Source organism: Notechis scutatus, chromosome 6 (assembly GCF_049901735.1).
Source record: "Notechis scutatus isolate UNSWTSFEM ecotype Mainland chromosome 6, rNotScu1.2, whole genome shotgun sequence".
In the NCBI taxonomy this organism is placed as follows: Eukaryota; Metazoa; Chordata; class Lepidosauria; order Squamata; family Elapidae; genus Notechis; species Notechis scutatus.
In genome coordinates, this window is record NC_142014.1 from 80,074,687 (window position 1) to 80,096,055 (window position 21,369).

The 21,369-nt window shown below is 45.0% G+C and overlaps 1 protein-coding gene across 1 annotated transcript in view; it reads right to left on the minus strand.

Annotated features, from left to right (window-relative positions):
- Positions 1-562: 562 nt before the first annotated feature.
- The window catches only part of LOC113431175 (F-box DNA helicase 1-like), a 73,182-nt gene continuing 52,375 nt past the window's right edge, over positions 563-21,369 (minus strand). Inside the window, exons 9-12 of the mRNA XM_087968927.1 lie at positions 6,952-7,038; positions 3,391-3,497; positions 2,940-3,056; positions 563-1,851 (exon numbers count right to left, since the gene is read on the minus strand). Coding sequence (XP_087825053.1) covers positions 1,681-1,851; positions 2,940-3,056; positions 3,391-3,497; positions 6,952-7,038 — 482 coding nt within the window. The 3' untranslated portion in view covers positions 563-1,680. The remainder of the gene's footprint in view (positions 1,852-2,939; positions 3,057-3,390; positions 3,498-6,951; positions 7,039-21,369) is intronic.

Here is a 21,369-nt window from a genome sequence, read left to right on the forward strand (position 1 = left end):
TACATCTCTCTCTCTTCTATCCAATCCAATTTATCACCTATCATCTTTCATTCATCCATCACCAAAGATCCTTCCATCCATCCATCCATCCATCCATCCATCCATCCATCCATCCATCCAATCTTCTATATTTCATCCATCCATTCTTATCTATCTCTATCTCTCCTATCTATCCATCCATCCACCCAATCTTCTATATTTCATCCATCCATTCACTCTATGTATATCTCTCTCTCTTCTATCCAATCCAATTTATCACCTATCATCTTTCATTCATCCATCAAAGATCCTTCCATCCATCCATCCATCCATCCATCCATCCATCCAATCTTCTATATTTCATCCATCCATTCTTATCTATCTCTATCTCTCCTATCTATCCATCCATCCACCCAATCTTCTATATTTCATCCATCCATTCACTCTATGTATATCTCTCTCTTCTATCCAATTCAATTTATCACCTATCATCTTTCATCCATCCATCCACCACTACCAAAGATCCTTCCATCCATCCAGGTTTCATGAAGAAGGAAACAGTCATACCATTGTGACTCTCACATCAATTACTGGTTTATTTTATTATTAGATGGGTCAGATTCATTAATAACATTATAAGCAAGCGAAGTACACTTCTCACCATTTAACCAGAACAATTTTTAGTAAAAAATACTGCAAATATCTGTTCCTGAAGAACAGATGAGAAAGTGCTAGAGTTGTTGGAAAGAAAAGGTTTCCTTCCCTTTCTAAGGCACATAATTTGAAAGAAATATTTTTCATTGCAAAAATACTTTTAAAAAACTCTCTTTATAAAAAAAGAAATGCAGCCACGGGGCCACGGCGTTTGTGCAAGACTACTGGAATGGCTTAAATCTATTTTAAAAAAAACCTTTACAAGATATAAAAAAGCCCATTGTCTGATTTTGAGGAGCACCAGCATCGAAACAGCATGGAAGACCACAAAAAGAATCAGAATTAAACATTTTTATGCTTCCTATTCTTCTTTCGGCATGGAGAGTCAGTGGCTAATAAATTGGCCTAAAAATTGGCCTTATTCTATTCCTATTCCTATTCTATTTCTATTCTATTTTCTATTCCTTATTCCTTATTCCTATTCCTTATTCTATTCCTATTCTATTCCTATTCCTTATTCTATTCCTATTCTATTTCTATTCTATTTTCTATTCCTTATTCCTATTCCTTATTCTATTCTTATTCCTTATTCTATTCCTTATTCCTATTCTATTCCTATTCTATTTTCTATTCCTATTCTATTTTCTATTCCTTATTCCTATTCCTTATTCTATTCCTATTCCTATTCTATTTTCTATTCCTTATTCTATTCCTATTCCTTATTCTATTCCTATTCCTATTCTATTTCTATTCTATTTTCTATTCCTTATTCCTATTCCTTATTCTATTCCTATTCCTTATTCTATTCCTATTCTATTTCTATTCTATTTTCTATTCCTTATTCCTATTCCTTATTCTATTCCTATTCCTTATTCTATTCCTATTCCTATTCTTTATTCTATTCCTATTCTATTTCTATTCTAAAGAAGCAACCTGGAATTAAGATCCCAAATCCCAAATCAATAGGATACCTTCCTTTCTACCTTCCTTGCTTTCGTTTGGCTTGAAAATCACTCAGTGCAATTTTTGTTTCTTTGTTTGAAGTACTCAAAAGTCTTCAAGGAGGAAGTGAACCTCAGGTGGAACCTCAGTGCCTTCTGGGAGCCTGGGCACAACCTGGTCCATCCTGGAAGATCCTGCGAGCTGTGCAATTGGGCCATGTTTGGAGCAGGCGCAAGAAAGGCAAAGAAATCCTTCAGGGGTTTCGGTGCCGTCCATCTGCCAGAAAGAAGGAAAAAACCCAGTGAGGTTCAGGATACAGATGATGTCCCCGCCACCAGCGTTCATGGGACGTGGCTCTAAATAGCATCGTCCTGATTCTGGAGTTACTATAGATGAGAATATTTGTAGCTTAGGGTTGAACTGTGGGCTCCTCTCTGAGCTTGGTGGTTTTCTTGCAGACATTTCATGACCCTCTACATAACATCAGGGGTGGGATTCAGCCAGTTCGGACTGGTTCAGGCAAACTGGTCGTTCCGGCAATCAGTTGGTCCCGCCCACCCGCCCCTGTGCAAATCTGTTCTATATTTCTGTGTTTTGCAGCTCAGCTGATTCGTGCAGCAGAGTGGTTTTGCCGCACCTCAGCTGTTTCACTCAACAGGGCTGCAGTATAAAATGGGCGGTTTTCAAATGCAGCGCCAAAACGGTTGAATCCCACCCCTGCACAACATCCTCAATGCTAGAAGGGAGTAAGGCTTGCAGAGAGGAGGAGGAGGAGGAGGACTGTGAGGTCCTGGGTGTTCTCTGAGCTGAGTGGTTTCCTTGCAGACATTTCATGACTCAACTAAGGAACATCATCAATGCTAGAAGGGAGGGGGATTGGGGGAGGAAGAGAACTGTGGGGTCCTTAGTGCTCTCTTGCAGACATTTATTACCCAACAGGTAACAACCTCAGTGCTAGAAGCCTCCTAGCACAAACTTTTTAGTACTGATGATGTTACTTAGTTGGGTAATAAAATGTCCGCAAGAAAACAACCAGGCTCAAAGAGCACCAACGACCCTACACTCCATGTTACTCCGAATGGAGAGCAGTCTGCCTCCAAATCATCGCTGCAAGGAACAATGGCAAGAGAGGGAAATATTTCCAAGTCCTGTTTGTAAGAGAAGTTGACCAGAAACATAGTTTTTAGTCTGCAGGCCTTCAATCGTCTTAGCTGCTCTTCTCTGCTCTTTTTTACAAAGTCTCCACACTTTTTTTGTAACGCGGTGACCAAAACTGGATGCTGCATTCCACGTGTGGCCTTACTAGGTTATATTACTGAGCTAGTTGCTTACTAAAAGAAGATACGTACGTTAAAAAAATGTACCCTTTTCTGGATTAGCAGAGAATCCGCTGGGATGGAGTTGCGGCATTCGCCTTCTGAACAGACCAGCGGTGTCGTATTGCCCCCTGCGGTGGCTAATTCAAACTGGACGCAGTAGTCCTTGGGCAAAAACAAACAAACACCAGAAGCGTTTAGCCAGCTAGGAAACCAAAGGGCTTCTTCCTGAGCATTGGAATACAGGAAGTCCTCGACTTATGATGATAATTGAGCCCAATATTACTGTGGCTAAACACACACACGCACACACACACACACATCCCGGGACACTGCAATCATTATAAATATGAGTCAGTTGCTAAGTGTCCAGGTTTTGATCATGGGGATGATGGAATCATCATTAGTGTGAAGTCCCTTTTTTCAGTGCCATTGTAACCTTGAATGGTCACTAAATGAAGTCAAGGACCGCCTGCATTGGGAATGGGCTTGAATTCACCTTGGTTTTTTTTAGGATATTAGCAAGACTTTTGGGTATGATGAGACACTTCTTGGCTCGAGTGACAGCGACGTACAGCAAATTCCACTCATCTTCCGAAATGGCTTCTGGGAGAGATTAAGAGAGAAAGGGGGGGGGGAGGAAACTGAGTTTAATGGGAATTCTTTGAACAGATCTGCTCCAAACCCCTTCATGGGTTACTTCCTTGTCATGGCGAAGGGGCTTGCATAACTCAATGAAGCTATGAGCTTTGTCGTGCAGGGCCACCTAAGACGGACAGGTCATAGCAGAGAGCTCTGACAAAATGTGATTCACTGGAGAAGGAAATGGCAACCCACTCCAGTATCTTTGCTATCAAAACCCCATGGACCCCAAAGATAAGAAAAAACCCCAAAGATAAGACGCTGGAATATGAGCCCCTCAGGTCTGAAGGTGTCCAATAGGCTACTGGGGAAGAGACAAGGGCTAGTACTAGTAGCGCCAGAAAGAGTGAAGTGACTGGGCCAAAGCTGAAAGGACACTCAGCTGTGGATGCATCTGGTGGTGAAAGGAAAGTCGGATGCTGTAAAGATCTATTCGCCATAGGAACCTGGAATGTAAGATCCACGAATCAAAGCAAATTGGGCATGATCAAACGAGATGACAAGACTGAACATCGACATCTTAGGAATCAGTGAACTAAAATGGTCAGGAATGGGTGAATTTAATTCAAATGACCATCAGGAATACTACCGCAGGCGAGAATCCCTCAGAAGAAATGGAATAGCCTTCATAGTCAATAAAAGAGTAGGAAAAGCAATCCCCAAAATGACAGAATGATCTCAGTTCAAATCCAAGGCAAACCATTCAATATCACAGTAGTCCAAGCCTATGCCCCAATCACTGGTGCTGACAGTTCTATGAAGCCCTACAGCACCTTATAGAATTAACACCAAAAAAGGATGTCCTTATCATCATGGGGGATTGGAATGCTAAAGTAGGAAGCCAAAAGATAATCAGAATAACAGGCAAGCTTGGCCTTGGAGTACAAAATGAAGCAGGGCACAGGCCGATAGAATTTTGCCAAGAGAATACAATGGTCACAACAAACACTCTTTTCCAACAACCCAGGAGATGGCTCCACACATGGACATCACCAGACGGTCAACACAGAAATCAGATTGACTATGTGCTCTGCAGCCAAAGATACAGTCAGTGAAGACAAGACCAGGAGCTGACTGTGGCTCAGATCATGAGCTTCTCGTTGCAAAATTTAGGCTTAAATTGAGGAAATTAGGGGAAAGCACTAGGCCACTCAGGTATGAACTAAATCATGAATATACAGTAGAGGTGACAAATAGATTTAAGGAATTAGATCATCTGATAGACAGAGTGCCTGAAGTAACTATGGGCAAAGGTTCACAACATTGTACAAGAGGTAGCAACTAAAACCATCCCAAAGAAAAGAAATGCAAGAAAGCAAAATGGCTGCCTGAGGAAGTTTTGCAAACGACTGAGGAAAGAAGGGAAGCAAAAGGCAGGAGAGAAAGAGAAAGATGCATTCAATTGAATGCAGAATTCCAGAGAATAGCTGGAAGAGATAAGAATGCCTCCTTAAATGAACAGTGCAAAGAAATAGAAGAAAACAAAAGAATAGGGAGGACCAGAGATCTCTTCAAGAAAATTGGAAATATGAAGGGAACGTTTCATGCAAAGATGAAGGACCAAAATAGCAGGGATCTAGCAGAGGCAGAAGAGATTGAGAAGAGGTGGCAAAATTACACAGAAGAACTATACAAGAACAAGCTTAATGTCCCTCATAACCACAATGTGGTGGTCACTGACTTTGAGCCAGGCATCCTAGAATGTGAAGTGAAATGGGCCTTAGGAAATCTCAGCAACCACAAAGCTAGTGGGAGAGACTGTAATCGAGCTGGGCTATTCAAAATCTTAAAAAACGATGCAGTAAAAGTGCTACACTCAATTTGCCAGCCAATTTGGAAAACTCAACAGTGGCCACAGGATCGGAAAAGGTCAGTTTACTTTCCAATTCCAAAAAAAGGCAATGCCAAAGAATGTTCAAACTATCACACCATTGCACTCATTTCACATGCTAGTAAAGTTATGCTTAAAATCCTACAAGCTGGGCTCCAGCAGTATGTGGATCGAGAACTACCGGAAGTACAGGCAGGATTTCAAAGAGGCAGAGGAACTAGAGATCAAATTGCCAACATAGGCTGGATCATGGAGAAAGCTAGGGAGTTCCAGAAAAACATCTACTTCTGCTTCATTCACTAAGCTAAAGCCTTTGATTGTGTGGATCACAACAAATTGTGGCAAGTTCTTAAAGAGATGGGAGTACCAGACCATCTTAATTGTCTCTTGAGAAACCTATATGCGGGTCAAGAAGCAACAATGAGAACTGGACACGGAACCACCGATTGGTTCAAAATTGGGAAAGGAGTCTGGCAAGGCTGTATATACTGTTGCCATGCCTATTTAACTTATGTGCAGAGTACATCATGAGAAAGGCAGGGCTAGATGAATCAAAAGTTGGAATTAAGATTGCTGGGAGAAATATCAACAACCTCAGATATGCAGATGATACCACTCTAAAGGCAGAAAGTGAAGAGGAACTGAAGAGCCTCTTGATACAGGTGAGGAAGGACAGTTCAAAAGTTGGCTTGAAACTCAACATTAAGAAAACCAAGATCATGGCATCTGGCTCTCTCAATTCTTGGCAAACAGGTGGGGAAGAAATAGAGGTAGTGACAGATTTTATTCTCATGGGCTCCAAGATCACCGCAGATAGGGGCCACAACCAAGAAATCAAAAGACCCTTGCTTCTGGGGAGGAAAGCTATGGCAAAGCCAGACAGCATATGAAAAAGCAGAGGCATCCCCCTGCCAACAAAAGTGCGCCTAGTCAAGGCTCTGGTTTTCCCAGTTGCAATGTATGGCTGTGAAAGTTGGAAGGCTTTGGTTGAGCGCCAAAGAATGGAGGGCTTTGAACCCTGGTGCTGGAGAAGACTCCTGTGAGTCCCTTGGACTGCAAGACGATCCAAGCGGTCAGTCCTAGAGGAGATCAACCCTGATTGCTCTTTAGAAGGCCAGATCCTGAAGATGGCCACCTAATGAGAAGGAAGGACTCACTGGAGAAGAGCCTAATGCTGGGAACGATGGAGGGCAAAAGAAGAAGAAGAAGAAGGGGATGGCAGAGAAGGAGGGGGCTGGAGGGAGTCACTGAGCTTAAATGGACTCCAGAAGATGGCAGAGGACAGGAAGGCCTGGAGGAACGTTGTCCATGGGGTCGTGATCGGTAGGACACGACTTCTCAACTAACAATAACAACTCCAACACATGTCTGAACTCTTGAGCACCGGGTGGTGTTCCAACCCAGCCACCAGGAAAGGAAGGTGTTCCATTGCTGATTAGACATTGCTATCAGGACTTTCCTAAAAAGGAGAGAGAAGGAAGGAGGGGAATGGATGGAAGGAAAGGAGGAAGGTGAAAGAAAGGGAGGGAGGGAGGAAGATGATAGAAATGAAGGGAGGGAGGGAGGGAGGGAGGAAGTTATGCTCACCAGTTTTGTCTCCATCAAAGTAATCATCAATTTGGACGGTGTCAAATTCCAGCCCTTTGGCCTTGTGCACAGTCCCTGGGATGTAATCTAAAATACAAAGAGAAACAAGGAGGTCATTTCCAAGCTTTTCACACAGCAGAGATCTCGAAGAGAGGGAGGTCTAGAAGTCTTCTCCAGCCTGAAGATGCTCCACAGATGCTCGACACAATGATGGGTCCGTTCCATTCCCACTCTGCTCCAGAGTTGACTGGACATCAACCTCGCAGTGCCCTGAAGTCAGGACTGAACAGAGCTTCAGTGGCCCTCTCTGAGCCTGGTGGTCCTCTTGCAGACATTTCATGACCCAACTAGGGAACATCATCAGTTGAGCTCAAACAGATGTTGTTTTTTCCTCCAAAGATCCCATTTGAATCCCCATTTTACCTGGCTTTAATGTTAGAAAACAACCAGCTGGGTGGAGGCTCAAACAAGGAATTAGCCTAAACTCCTCACACAAATGTCTTTGAGCCTCATCTAATCTTGCCAGTCTGGAAAGATTCCAATACAGGTAGTCCTTGACTTACAACCACACTTGAGCCCCAAATTTCCATTGCTGAGCAAAATAGCTGTTAGGTGAGTTTTGCCCCACTTTACGACCATTTTATAGCCTTTCTTGTCACTGTTGTTAAGTGAAACAATGCAATTATTAAGTTAGTAACACGGTTGTTAAGCGAATCTGGCTTCCCCATTGATTTTGATTATCAGAAGTTCACAAAAGGGGATCAGGTGACCGTGGGACACTTCAGCCGTCATAAATGTGAATCAATTGCCAAGCATCTGAATGTAAATCACATGACCCTGGGGATGCTGCAATGGTCATAAGTGTAAAAAACAGTTATAAGTCACTTTTCTCAGTGCCATTGTGACTTCAAATGGTCTGTAAATGAACAGTTGTAAGTTGAGGATTTCCTTTATTGTAGGCAGACAATAATAAAGTAGCTAGTTTGAATGCTATACATGAGGAACTGGTTGTTCGTACATGATGCCGTGTAGAGTTGTAATTACAGGGATGTTCCAATCTCAGATGGCAAACCTCAGATAAAGAATGTTTCCAAGCAAATACAACTCAGGTAAACAAAGTCACTAATCTAAAGGAGGATTAGAGAGAGGAAGTAAACATATGTTAGACTTTAACTAGAGATAATTAATTGTATGGATTACTGTGCTAAACAGTAACAAAAGTTAGGCAGTAACCAAAGTTATCCAGTGATGGAGGATAACTAAAAATGTGTATAAATGCAAGACTAGACTCCAATAAAGATCATCATGATTCAGTTGTTCATGATCAAACAACTCGACTGCCTCGTCATTACAATACCGTGTTTCTCCAACAATACGGCCTCCAACAATAGGAAAGCCCAGCATGTTTTATTGGCATAAAATCAAATTAAGCCCCTCCCCCCAAATTAAGGCCTATATTAAACATGCGAAATGGGGGGAATGGCGGGGGGGCTTGCCGTTAGGAAGTACTTTTGTTGCATACCTGGATATGGTGCTGCCTGCGTTGACTTTGGCGTTGGTGGGGCACTTCGTATCGGGAGACCTTCCGCCACCCTTGCTTTCCCTTCTCCTTTGCTGCCGCGGTGTTTAGAGCAATGCCGCAGCATTTGGCGCAGCCTCGTACGGCCAGCCAGGGCTCCTCCCTGCAACCGGAGCCCGGCGGAGACACTCGGCTTCAGGTGCTCCTGTCGCCGCCTTCCCTTTGCCTTCGAAGGTAAAGCCAATTCTTTTAAAAATGATGCCCTACTACAACAAAGCCTCCCCTGCCCGAGAGGGCAGCCCAACCCACGCGGGGAGGCGAATCTCCCAGGGCCGCAGCGCAGGATCGGCCCACCTCGGGAGAAGCACCCAGCCGCCATCCCTGCCTGGCGCTGGGCAGAGCGCGAAGAGCTTTGCCTGGGGCGCCCAGCGCAGCTGACAGGCGGGCCCTCCTGCCCGGCGGCAGAGCTCTGGCCAAGGCAGCGAGCGCCTCCCCGCCGGACCCTCTGCTCATCCTGCCAGGACTGCGCCGGAGCCGTGCAGGCTGGCAGAGCTGGGAAAGCAAGCCATGGGTGTGCGCCCACCTGCCAAGCGAAAGAGCCGGGCCAACCCAAGCTTGGCTTCCTTCCCAAGTCCCTCCAGCCTGAACCCGAAGGGGCCACCGGGAGAGGCCACCCGAGGCAGTGATAGCGCCAACCATCCGTGGACAGGGAGGCAAGGCGACGGCCTGCGCCGCGTCCTCCTCTGAGCTGAGCCCTGCCGAGTCAGCGCCTCTGCCTGATGCCTGTTCCACTGCAGTGTTTGGAGCTCCGGCGCATTTGGAGATGCGTGGGGACGGGGATGGGCTGGGCGAGGGGTGGAAAGGACAGGCGGCTTCGGGCTCTCTCTGCCGGCCAGAGAAGCAGCCCTGCCATCACCTTGCCTCCCTGTCCGCGGATGGGTGGGCGCTATCACTGCCTCGGGCAGCCTCTCCCGGTGGCCCCTTCGGGTTCGGGCTGGAGGGACTTGGGAAGGAAGCCAAGCTTGGGTCGGCCCGGCTCTTTCGCTTGGCAGGCGGGCGCACACCCACCGCTTGCTTTCCCAGCTCTGCCAGCCTGCATGGCTCTGGCGCGGCCCTAGCGGGATAAGCGGAGGGTCCGGCGGGGAGGCGCTCGCTGCCTTGGTGAGAGCTCTGCTGCCGGGAAGGAGGGCCCACCTGTCAGCTGCACTGGGCGCCCCAGGCAAAGCTCTTCGCACTCTGCCCGGCGCCAGGCAGGGATGGCGGCTGAGTGCTTCTCCCGAGGTGGGCCAATCCTGCACTGTGGCCCTGGGAGATTCGCCTCCCCGCGTGGGGTTGGGCTGCCCTCTCGGGCAGGGGAGGTTTGTTGTAGTAGGGCATCATTTTTAAAAGAATTGGCTTTACCTTCGAAGGCAAAGGGAAGGCGGCGACAGGAGCGCCTGAAGCCGAGTGTCTCCGCCAGACTCCGGTTGCAGGGAGGAGCCCTGGCTGGCCGTACGAGGCTGCGCCAAATGCCGCGGCATTGCTCTGAACGCCACGGCAGCAAGGGAGAAGGGAAAGGAATAGTGGCGGAAGGTCTCCCGATACGAAGTGCCCCACCAACGCCAAGGTCAACATCCAAGCTGTCTCTGCCCGCCCACCCGAGGATGCAAGGGGGTGGAATCTGGCGTTGGTGGGGCACTTCGTATCGGGAGACCTTCCACCACCGTTGCTTTCCCTTCTCCCTTGCTGCCGCGGCGTTTAGAGGAGGTGGTCCCATCTAAAGAAAATCAGGAAAATTGAACTCAGGAACGTTAAGATAAAAAGAAAAATTGGAAGCTTCTGAATTAGTAGAGATACCGCGTAATTGCAGTCAATATTCAGCATTTTTACCTCCCCACTTCCGGTGCGTTTGAAGTGAAAGCTCTTAAACTTAGAGACGGAAAACTAAAAACTTATTTCAAAATTCCTTTCTCCCCTTTTTTTTCATTCCCCTTTCTCTGTACAAATTTGTTCAATTTTTTTTCTTCTTTTTTCCTTACTTTTTGGTGTTATGATGAACTATCTCTCCTTCCTTATTCTTTCTTTATAATGATTATAAATATGCATACTGAGTAAAGGAATATTGATTGTTGTATTAGATCGTTAAATAAGTGAATTAATTGATTTAATTGATTGATTAACAATAGTGATAGTTATACTCTGACTGGATAAATAAGGAAAATAGTAAGAACATTAAGTACTATTTAATTAATAAGTACAGGGTTTTATATATTAATATTACAATTTATTGTGTGACTACAACTAATCTACTTGGGACGAATGTAATATAGTTTGTGTTTAAGAAAATTTAATATTTAGGATAAGGTTAGATAAATACACATATATATTTATAATATTTAAATATAGTTGGATTTGATATAATATTTATTATATATATATTTATTACATGAAGTGAAGTATAGAGGTTGAGCACAGATCCTACAAAATTATATATGTGATTTAGAATTTGGATCTAAAATAATATATATACTCCAGTAACCAGCAAAGAACACAGCTACCCAGCAGATAGATAGATTAAGTAATTAGATACCGGTCAATACTAATACAGAGATTATATCACTGAATGTTAATTTGGGATAATATAATTAATATAGTTCATCAACAGAAACAAATCTTAAAAGAAATGACTTCCACAACTACTATAGCTCTGAAAACTGGAAGAAAGGTCACCCCGACATCAACAACTACGTTGGCAACAGCTTCGCCTATGGCACAAAAAACCATAGAAGAAACATTACCAGTGGAGAAACAAGCCAATATCTCGAATGCCAACATCCAATCAATTTTGCTGACTTTACAGGAATCAATGACGAAGCTGCAAGAAACAATGACGAAAAACCATAACGAAACGAGAGCAGATATCAATGAATTAAAAGAGGAGATGGGGAAATTAAAAGCAGAAATGAAAGCGGACATCTCTAAAGTAGAGGACAAAGTTGGAATATTACAGCAGGCCTTGGAGAAAAATGAAACAATAATAAAAGAGGTAGAGAAAAGGACTGAACGAACTGAAAGGAAATTAGAAAGGGTAGATGAAGAATTAAAGAATGCGAGTAAAGAAATGGAGGACTCACTGGTCTACCTAGAGATGGACAAGGCGGCTACATACTTGAGATTCCAAAATGTGGTGGAATCCAAAGAAGAAGATCTGGAACAACTAATGGCGGAAATACTGACTGGATTATTGGAAAAGGATAAAGATGACATCTTAAGGGAGTTTGATGAAGTTTATAGGGTTAGCACTAATTATGCGAGACGCCACAAATGCCCAAGAGAAGTCCATATACGATTTACGAGAAGGAGGGTCCGGGACATCATATATAGGACGTCCAGAGATGAAACAATCACGTACAAAGGTAAAGAAGTCTTGATTCTCAAACAAATACCAAGAAGAGTAAGAGAACAAAGGCGAGACTACAAGTTCTTAGCAGCTTACTTAAATCAGAAAAGAATCGCATTTAAATGGCTAATCCCAGAGGGGATGCTAGTGTCTTGAAACGAAAGGAAAATTAAAATAGATTCCATGGAAAAGGCCCAGGAATTCTATGAGCGGCTGGTAGGTCCAGAAGACCAGAGCAGTAAGGAGGAACTGGAAATAAACTCCCAGGAAGATCAAGGTTATCACAAAAATAAAGACGGAATTTTAGGAAATCAAGGAAATACTCATTTACATCAGGAAAGAGAAGAAACTACACATCTTCAGGCACAAGGAGAGACTGGAGTCATTACAAGACAAAGAGCAAAACAGAATTAACTAAATGGAAGAAGAAAAGAAACTACTATCAATTAATATAAATGGTTTAAATTCAACGATAAAAAGGAAAAGGATACTAGCCAAACTAATCAAACAAAATGCTGATATAATATGCCTACAAGAAGCTCATATAAAGAAAACAGATGAAAAACACCTAGAATGTCCAAAATTAGGGAAGCTATTTACCGCACCAGCAGATACGGAAAAAAAGAAAGCGATTGCAGTATATGTTAAAGAGGATTTGAAAGCAGATTTAATATGGTCAGATCCTGAGGGAAGAACTCTGGTTTTGCAGATCTGGATTAATGCTATCCCAATTCTCTTAGTGGTAATCTACGCCCCGAACGGAGATCAAAAAGAGTTTTTTAAGCATCTTTATGGAAAAATAGTAGGATTGGAAAAAAGAAATATTTGCATCATAGGAGACTTCAACTCTATTGCTGATTATCAAAAAGACCACAGTAATGGGGGAAGAATAAATGGGGGAAGAATAAAGGGGGGAAAAGAGAGCTTCCCAAGATATGTAGGGAAATGATGAAGGAGTTAAATTTGATTGATATATGGAGAAGATTACACCCCGAGAAAAAATAATTCACATTCTACTCAAATCCGCATCAAATATGGACACGAATTGACATGGCATGGATGAATGGGGAAATAGCAAATGAGATAAAAGGGATTGAAATTTTACCTTTATAAACAATTATAGGCCGATCTCACTGTTAAACACTGACTACAAAATATTTACTTCTATTATAGCAAGTAGACTAAAAAGAATGTTAAATGTGCACATACATGGAGATCAAAATGGATTTCTCCCGACCAGACAAATTAGGAACAACTTAAGAATAGTACTAGATGTCTTAGAATTTTATGAAGCCCACCCCGAAAAACAAATTGCACTTATGTTTTTAGACACAGAGAAGGCCTTCGACAATCTAAATTGGCAATTTTTAATCCAAAAAATTTATAATATGAATTTAGGCACCAAATTTGAAAACATTATAACAACTATTTATGATACACAACAGGCTAATATGATAATAAACGGGGAATATACCCGCCCAATAAAAATAGAAAAAGGAGTCAGACAGGGCTGCCCACTCTCACCCCTGCTCTTCATATTATCATTAGAAACATTATTAATGCGAATTAGACAGAACCCAGATATAAAAGGATTAAAGGTTAAGAAAGAAGTTGCAAGCATTTGCGGACGATATGATTTTTTTCATTGAGGAACCAATAGAAAGAGGACAAAAACTGATGAATGAATTAGAACAATTTGGAGCAGTAGCAGGACTCAAAATTAATAGGAAGAAAACTAAATTAATGACTAAAAATTTAACAGAAAAACAGAAAATAGAATTAGAAGAAGTTATGGGAATACAAGTGATAAAGAAAGCTAAATACTTAGGAATATGGTTGACAGCACATTGTAAGACACTTAAGGAAAATAATTATGATAAATTGATGCAACAGGTAAAGAAGGATTTAGAAACATGGGGTAAGCTGCAACTTTCATTATTAGGCAGGATTGCTGCCATTAAAATGAATATTCTTCCAAAATTTCTATATTTATTTCAGACGATCCCAATTAAAGTACACAAATTTTTTTTGAAGAACTTAATAAAATAACTGTTAAATTTATTTGGCAAGAGAAAAAACCTAGAATAAATTTAAAGGCAATGCAGGATATGAAGAGCAGGGGAGGGCTGGCACTTCCAAATTGGGAGTTGTATTATATTGCTGCCTCTTTAGTATGGTTGAAGGAATGGGTGAATTTAACTAACAAGAGAATATTATTCTTAGAAGGCCATGATTTGCAGAGGGGGTGGCATGCTTTTTTATGGGATGTAGGGAAAACTAGCCAGAAATATTTACACAGACACCTAATCAGAGACTCATTATTAACTAATTGGAAGAAAATACGGAAAAAACATTATTTATAAGTATCAATTTGGATTTCAACAATGGAGGCGATGATTCACCCAAACAATCTGAATATTACTAAAATGATTAAATATAAGGACCTATTGGATACACAAGAAAATTTGAAATCGTGGCAAGAACTTCAAGAGCAGGGACTAAAAATTGATCAGTGGCCATACTTTCAAATTCAAAGTAGACATAAACAGGACAAGAAAGAATTCGGAATTAACAATAAACTCCAGCAATTAGATAAAATTTTATTAGGATCAAGCAAAAAAAAAATATAACAAAATTTTATAATTACTTGTTAGAAGTAGAATTAGAAGAAGAAATTGTAAAAGGGAACATGATAGCCTGGAGTAGGAATGTAGGACGTAGCATCACCCTAACAGAATGGGAAAAGGTCTGGGGTAGAAATAATAAGTTTACAAAATCGGTAGCATATAAAGAAAATGCCTATAAAATGTTTTATAGATGGCACCTTCCCCCTTCAAGATTAGCGAAGATGCACCCCAATATGAGTCCGAATTGCTGGAAATGCAAAAAAAAAGAGGGAATCTTTTTCCATATGTGGTGGTCCTGTACAGAAGCTCAAAAATATTGGCAGAAAATTAGAAATTGGCTGGAAGAAATGACAAGAGAACAGATCGAATACAAACCAGAGTCCTTTTTGTTAGGGATCTTTGATAAACAAATACAAAAAAAAGCGAAATACATAATAATACACATTTTGACAGTGGCCAGATTAGTTTTTGCCCAATGTTGGAAGCAGCCTCATGTTCTATCAGAGGAGATGATCATTCAAAAAATTTCAAGTTGTGCAGAAATAGACAAATTAACTTTGGCATTAAAAAATAAAGATACCTCAATATATTACAACAGCTGGAACTGCTGGTACAAATGCATAGACCAAAGATAGACTTTATATTATAAGGCAAAAGAGGATAGGATAAATCCATAGTAGTGATACACAGATATACCTAAGGATTAGGTGTGTGTATATGGCATAAATTAAGGATTAAAAAAAAGAGGTCTTACAAACTGTTGAAGATGAGAATGTTTTTAATTGCTTTCTATTTTCTCTTTCTATTCTCTTCTCCCTTTTTTCTCTTTTTTTCCCTCTCTTTCTTTCATTTGTGTATGTGTTGTCGGTTTGTTTTAATTGTAAAATCAATAAAACTTATTTATAAAATCCTACAAGCTGGGCTTCAGCAGTATGTGGATCGAGAACTACCAGAAGTACAGGCAGGATTTCAAAGAGGCAGAGGAACTAGAGATCAAATTGCCAACATATGCTGGATCATGGAGAAAGCTAGGGAGTTCCAGAAAAACATCTACTTCTGCTTCATTCACTATGCTAAATGTTCTGTATGATTCATTAGCATTCTTGTAAATAACCGTTCTGGTTGGCTAAGACGCGCGGCGACCCAATTGGTCGAGCAAGCCGCACTGATTGGCCCACTACGAATCCCCCGCGATTGGAAGAAACCGATCGCGGGAGATTCAAAGCGGTGTCATTGGCCGCAGCTTGGCCGGCAAGTTCTATATAAGCCGCTGCATACCCTAGCCGTACCGAGTCGATCTCAGGACTAATAAAGAGCTGAAACCTAGTCACTAACTCCCGAGCCTTCTTCCAACGACTGACTTAACACTGGCGACAAAGGTGGGATCGCAGAATTGAGACCCAACGAGCACGTGGCACCGAGGCAAGCGAACCGACAAGATGGCCAGCATCGCGCCGCCCGCACCCTTTAACCAAGCTACTGAGGACTGGGAATCGTACATTGATCGGTTCCTGATGTTCCTAGAGAGTAGCAATCTCAAGGATGCGAACAGGGAGAAAAAAAGAGCCGTCTTCCTGACACACTGCGGACTCGCAGTGTTTAAAATGGCAAAAGCTCTCGCGAAGCCCGAGGACGTGAAGACGATGGACTGGGCCGATCTCGAACCGCTACTGCGAAGCCATTATGCTCCCGCCGTGCCCACCCTCATCAGACGGCATGACTTCTATCAACGTGACCAGAAACAGGGTGAGAGCATCAGCGATTTCGTGGCAGACCTGCGGAATCTGGGAGGCATGTGTGGCTTCACGGACATGGACGAGGCACTACGAGATCGCGTCGTCCTCGGCCTCAGGGACCCTGTCCTACAAAGCCGGCTAATGGCTAAGGGCGACATCTCCCTCACTGACGCCCTTGCCGAGGCCACCGCAGCCGAGGCGACCCGAAAGTCCGCGGCCAGAATGCGGAGACCGGACACCGGGGACCGAACCACAACCCCCGAGGCAACCTTGACGACCGAGACGCACCCAGAAGCAAGCCGCCGAGCAACTACCACCACCCACCACAGCGACCTCGACTCCGCCTCCGAGACCACAGACGAAGAGGAAGACATCCATCGACTCCAAACAGAACGAGATCGACGCGAGCGGCGGAGTCGTAAGTCGGGACTCCAATGTGCCGGGTGCGGGGGCGACCATCCTCGATCGGAATGCCGGTTTTTCAACGTGATCTGCCGGCAATGCGACAAGAGAGGCCACATCGCCCGAGTCTGCCGACTCAAGAGAGCCTACAGCCCCCGACGACGAGAAAACAACGGCCAGAGGCGGGACGGCACACCCCCCAGGCCTAGGGACCACCAAGCTGAAAGTCGCTGGAACCGGGACGGACGGGGCCGGCGGAACAGCGAGAATCGACTGAGAGAGGAAACCCACCAGACGGTCGTCATCGGGCATTCATCCAGTGCTGACGCCCGGAAGGTATACATGAAAGTGGGCATCGAGGGCAAGCCATGCAAGATGGAGGTGGACTCCGGGTCCTACCTCTCCATGGTTGCATGGCGGGAAATCAAGCGCCTGGTGCCCGCCATCCAAAAAAGGGGGCTGGAAAGCCAGAAACTAATCCTCAAGGACTACCAAGGGAACCGCATCCCCGTAGTCGGAACCGGACACTTTGAAATTACATTCAAGGGGCGCACAGCAAAGCTTCCCCTGACAGTCGTGGACAGAGACCGACCCAGCCTTTTGGGACTGCAGTGGTTCGCGCCGCTCGGGATCAAAGTAACGGGCATCGACCACGTCGCAGAGGCAGACTGGGAAGAACAACTCACAAGGGACTTCCAGGAAGTGTTCGATGGCACCCTAGGCAAGTACTGAGGGCCCCCTATCTCCTTCAGCTTAGACCCCAGCGTTCCCCCGATATGCCAAAAACCACGGCGGGTACCTTTCGCACTCAAGCCCAAGATTGATGAGCAAATAGACAAGCTCATCAAACAGGGGGTCTTAGAGCCAACCGATCACGCCCGGTGGGAAACCCCAATAGTCACCCCAGTCAAGCCCGATGGGTTGGTGAGAATCTGTGGGGACTATAAGGCCACCCTAAACTGCGCATTACAACCAAGCGCCTACCCCGTCCCAGTAGTGCAGCATCTCCTACACTCACTGGGGGGAGGCAAGGTTTTCGCGAAACTCGACCTGGCGCAAGCCTACCAACAGTTACCGGTCGATGCAGAAACCGCAGAAGCGCAGACCATAGTAACCCACCGGGGGCCTTTTTGCTGCAAAAGACTCCAGTTTGGAGTCAGCGTAGCACCAGGAATCTTCCAGAGCCTCATGGAGAGACTCCTGCAAGGAATCAAGGGGGTGGTGCCCTACTTCGACGATGTGCTGGTGTCAGCAGCCAACTAAAAAGAACCGGAGCGTCGCCTGAGGGAGGTACTACAAAAATTCAAAAACGCGGGGCTAAAAGTCAAAAAAGAAAAATGCCAGCTGTACACTGAGAGGGTCGAATTCCTAGGATATCTCCTAGACCGGCACGGGATTCACCCAACCGAAAAAAAAATAAGAGCCATCAAAGAAGCCCCCAGGCCGAGGAATAAAACGGAACTGCAGGCGTTTCTGGGGTTGATTAACTTCTATAATGTTTTCCTACCCCAAAAGGTGACCGCGGCGGAACCGTTGCATAGGCTGCTGGATAAAACAGCCACCTGGACCTGGGGGAAACATGAGGAAGCCGCATTCAATAGAACCAAGGACCTGCTCACTTCGGATGCCGTCCTCATCCAATACAACGAGACCCTACCATTAGCGGTCACATGCGACGCATCACCTTTTGGCGTCGGAGCCGTCCTCAGCCACACTCTCCCCGACGGAAAAGAAGCACCCATCGCCTTCTTTTCAAGAACCCTCTCAAAACTGGAAAGAAATTACAGTCAGCTGGACAAAGAGGCTCTGGCAATCGTCGCCGCAGTAAAGAGGTTCCACGAGTACCTCTATGGCAGGACTTTTACCATCATCACCGACCACAAGCCGTTGCTGGGAATCCTGGCAGGGAACAGGGCCACCCCGAACATTCTCTCTCCAAGAATGACAAGGTGGTCCGAATTCCTTGCCGCCTACAGTTACTGGCTAACCCACCGACCCGGTAAGGAAATTACCCACGCAGACGCCCTGAGCCGCACGCCGCTGCCCGACCTGGACACCGACCCAGCACCTACAACGTCCACCCTTAGCATAGAGACTCTACCCAATCTACCCGTAACCGCGTCAGACATTGCCCGCGAAACCAATAAAGACAAACGTCTGGCGCGGGTTTTACATTGGGTAGAGAAAGGGTGGCCGGAAAAAGACGACGACGAGCAATTCAGGACATTTCGGAACCGGCAAACAGAACTGTCTTTACAAAAGGGTTGTTTACTATGGGGGGATAGGGTTGTCATCCCAGAAAAATTACAAGAAAGGGTCTTGGAGTTATTGCATGAGGGGCACCCGGGCATCGTTAGGACTAAAGCCTTGGCCAGGAGTTACGCCTGGTGGCCAGGGATGGACAGACAAATCGAGGCTTGGGTGGCAGCATGCAGACAATGCCAAGCATCCAGGCCAAGCCCCCCCTCCGCCCCAATCCTGGAATGGGAAACCCCCAGGGGACCATGGTCCAGGATTCATATAGATTTCGCCGGACCTACGAAGGGACACACCTTCCTCATTACGGTAGATGCTTACTCCAACTGGCTGGAGGTAAGCAACATGAGAACTACCACCACGGAGGCTGTTACCAAAGTACTCAACAGACTATTCGCAACCCACGGCCTCCCAGATGTCATTGTATCAGATAATGGGCCCCAATTTATCTCACTGGAATTCGAAAAATTCCTAGTGGAACAGGGAATACGGCATGCGCTGACAGCGCCAGTACATCCAGCAGCGAATGGGAGGGCGGAACAAATGGTCCAATTTACAAAAAAAACAATCCAAAAAATAGAAACCGGGGAAATACAAGAAAAGATTAATAAAATGCTATTCATACAACATATAACCCCAAACACGACAACCAACAAAAGCCCGGCAGAACTATTAATGGGAAGGAAACTAAGATCCCCACTCGACAGACTGCACCCCACATACAACCCAGAAAAACCCCCTGACTCATCAGCAAACACCGAACATTCACACCGGGCGACGCAGTATATGCAAAAAACCTCACAGGGGACCCACTCTGGGTACCAGCAACCATAACCCAGGTGACAGGTCCCCGCTCGTACCGACTACAGACAACTGACGGACGAGCATGGAAAAGACACATCGATCAGTTAAGATCAAGAACCAACACGGGAAATACAACCGACACGCAAACACACACGGAGAAAGAAACCACAGGGGGAAGGGGAAGCCCCGACACCAGCCAAGAGGGGAGGGAAAACCCCAAAAACCAAAATAGCCAACCCCAACAAGAAGGAAACCAAGAATACTCACCCACCGAGACAGGAACAGACGAACAGCTCGAGGCCTCACCTAGGAGAAGCAGCCAAGCCAGCTCAACCAGCCCGGAAAGACCAGGCGGGAGCAACAAAGCCAGCAGCTCAACCAACCTGAGTAGACCGGGAGGGAGCTGCGACGAAAGGCCTGGCTCACCCTTCCAGGCGGTTCCATCGTTGAGGCAAGGAGCAACACAGAACTCGACCAAACCACTCGAAGACCAGACACCAACCAACCTGCACAGGTCCAGTAGACAAGTACGAAGCCCCGCCTACTTACGGGACTACGTCATGTAGGACCATACCAAGAGGGGAGGGGTATTCTGTATGGTTCATTAGCATTCTTGTAAATAACCGTTCTGATTGGCTAAGACGCGCGGCGACCCGATTGGTTGAGCGAGCCGCACTGATTGGCCCACTACGAATCCCCCGCGATTGGAAGAAACCGATCGCGGGAGATTCAAAGCGGTGTCATTGGCCGCAGCTTGGCCGGCAAGTTCTATATAAGCCGCTGCATACCCTAGCCGCACCGAGTCGATCTCGGGACTAATAAAGAGCTGAAACCTAGACATTGACTCCCGAGCCTTCTTCCAACGACGGACTTAACACTAAAGCCTTTGATTGTGTGGATCACAACAAATTGTGGCAAGTTCTTAAAGAGATGGGAGTACCAGACCATCTTAATTGTCTCTTGAGAAACCTATATGCGGGTCAAGAAGCAACAATGAGAACTGGACACGGAACCACCGATTGGTTCAAAATTGGGAAAGGAGTCTGGCAAGGCTGTATATACTGTTGCCATGCCTATTTAACTTATGTGCAGAGCACATCATGAGAAAGGCAGGGCTAGATGAATCAAAAGTTGGAATTAAGATTGCCGGGAGAAATATCCACAACCTCAGATATGCAGAGGATACCACTCTAAAGGCAGAAAGTGAAGAGGAACTGAAGAGCGTCTTGATACAGGTGAAGAAGGACAGTTCAAAAGTTGGCTTGAAATTCAACATTAGGAAAACCAAGATCATGGCATCTGGCTCTCTCAATTCTTGGCAAACAGGTGGGGAAGAAATAGAGGTAGTGACAGATTTTATTCTCATGGGCTCCAAGATCACCGCAGATAGGGGCCACAACCAAGAAATCAAAAGACCCTTGCTTCTGGGGAGGAAAGCTATGGCAAAGCCAGACAGCATATGAAAAAGCAGAGGCATCCCCCTGCCAACAAAAGTGCGCCTAGTCAAGGCTCTGGTTTTCCCAGTTGCAATGTATGGCTGTGAAAGTTGGAAGGCTTTGGTTGAGCGCCAAAGAATGGAGGGCTTTGAACCCTGGTGCTGGAGAAAACTCCCGTGAGTGCCTTGGACTGCAAGACGATCCAAGCGGTCAGTCCTAGAGGAGATCAACCCTGACTGCTCTTTAGAAGGCCAGATCC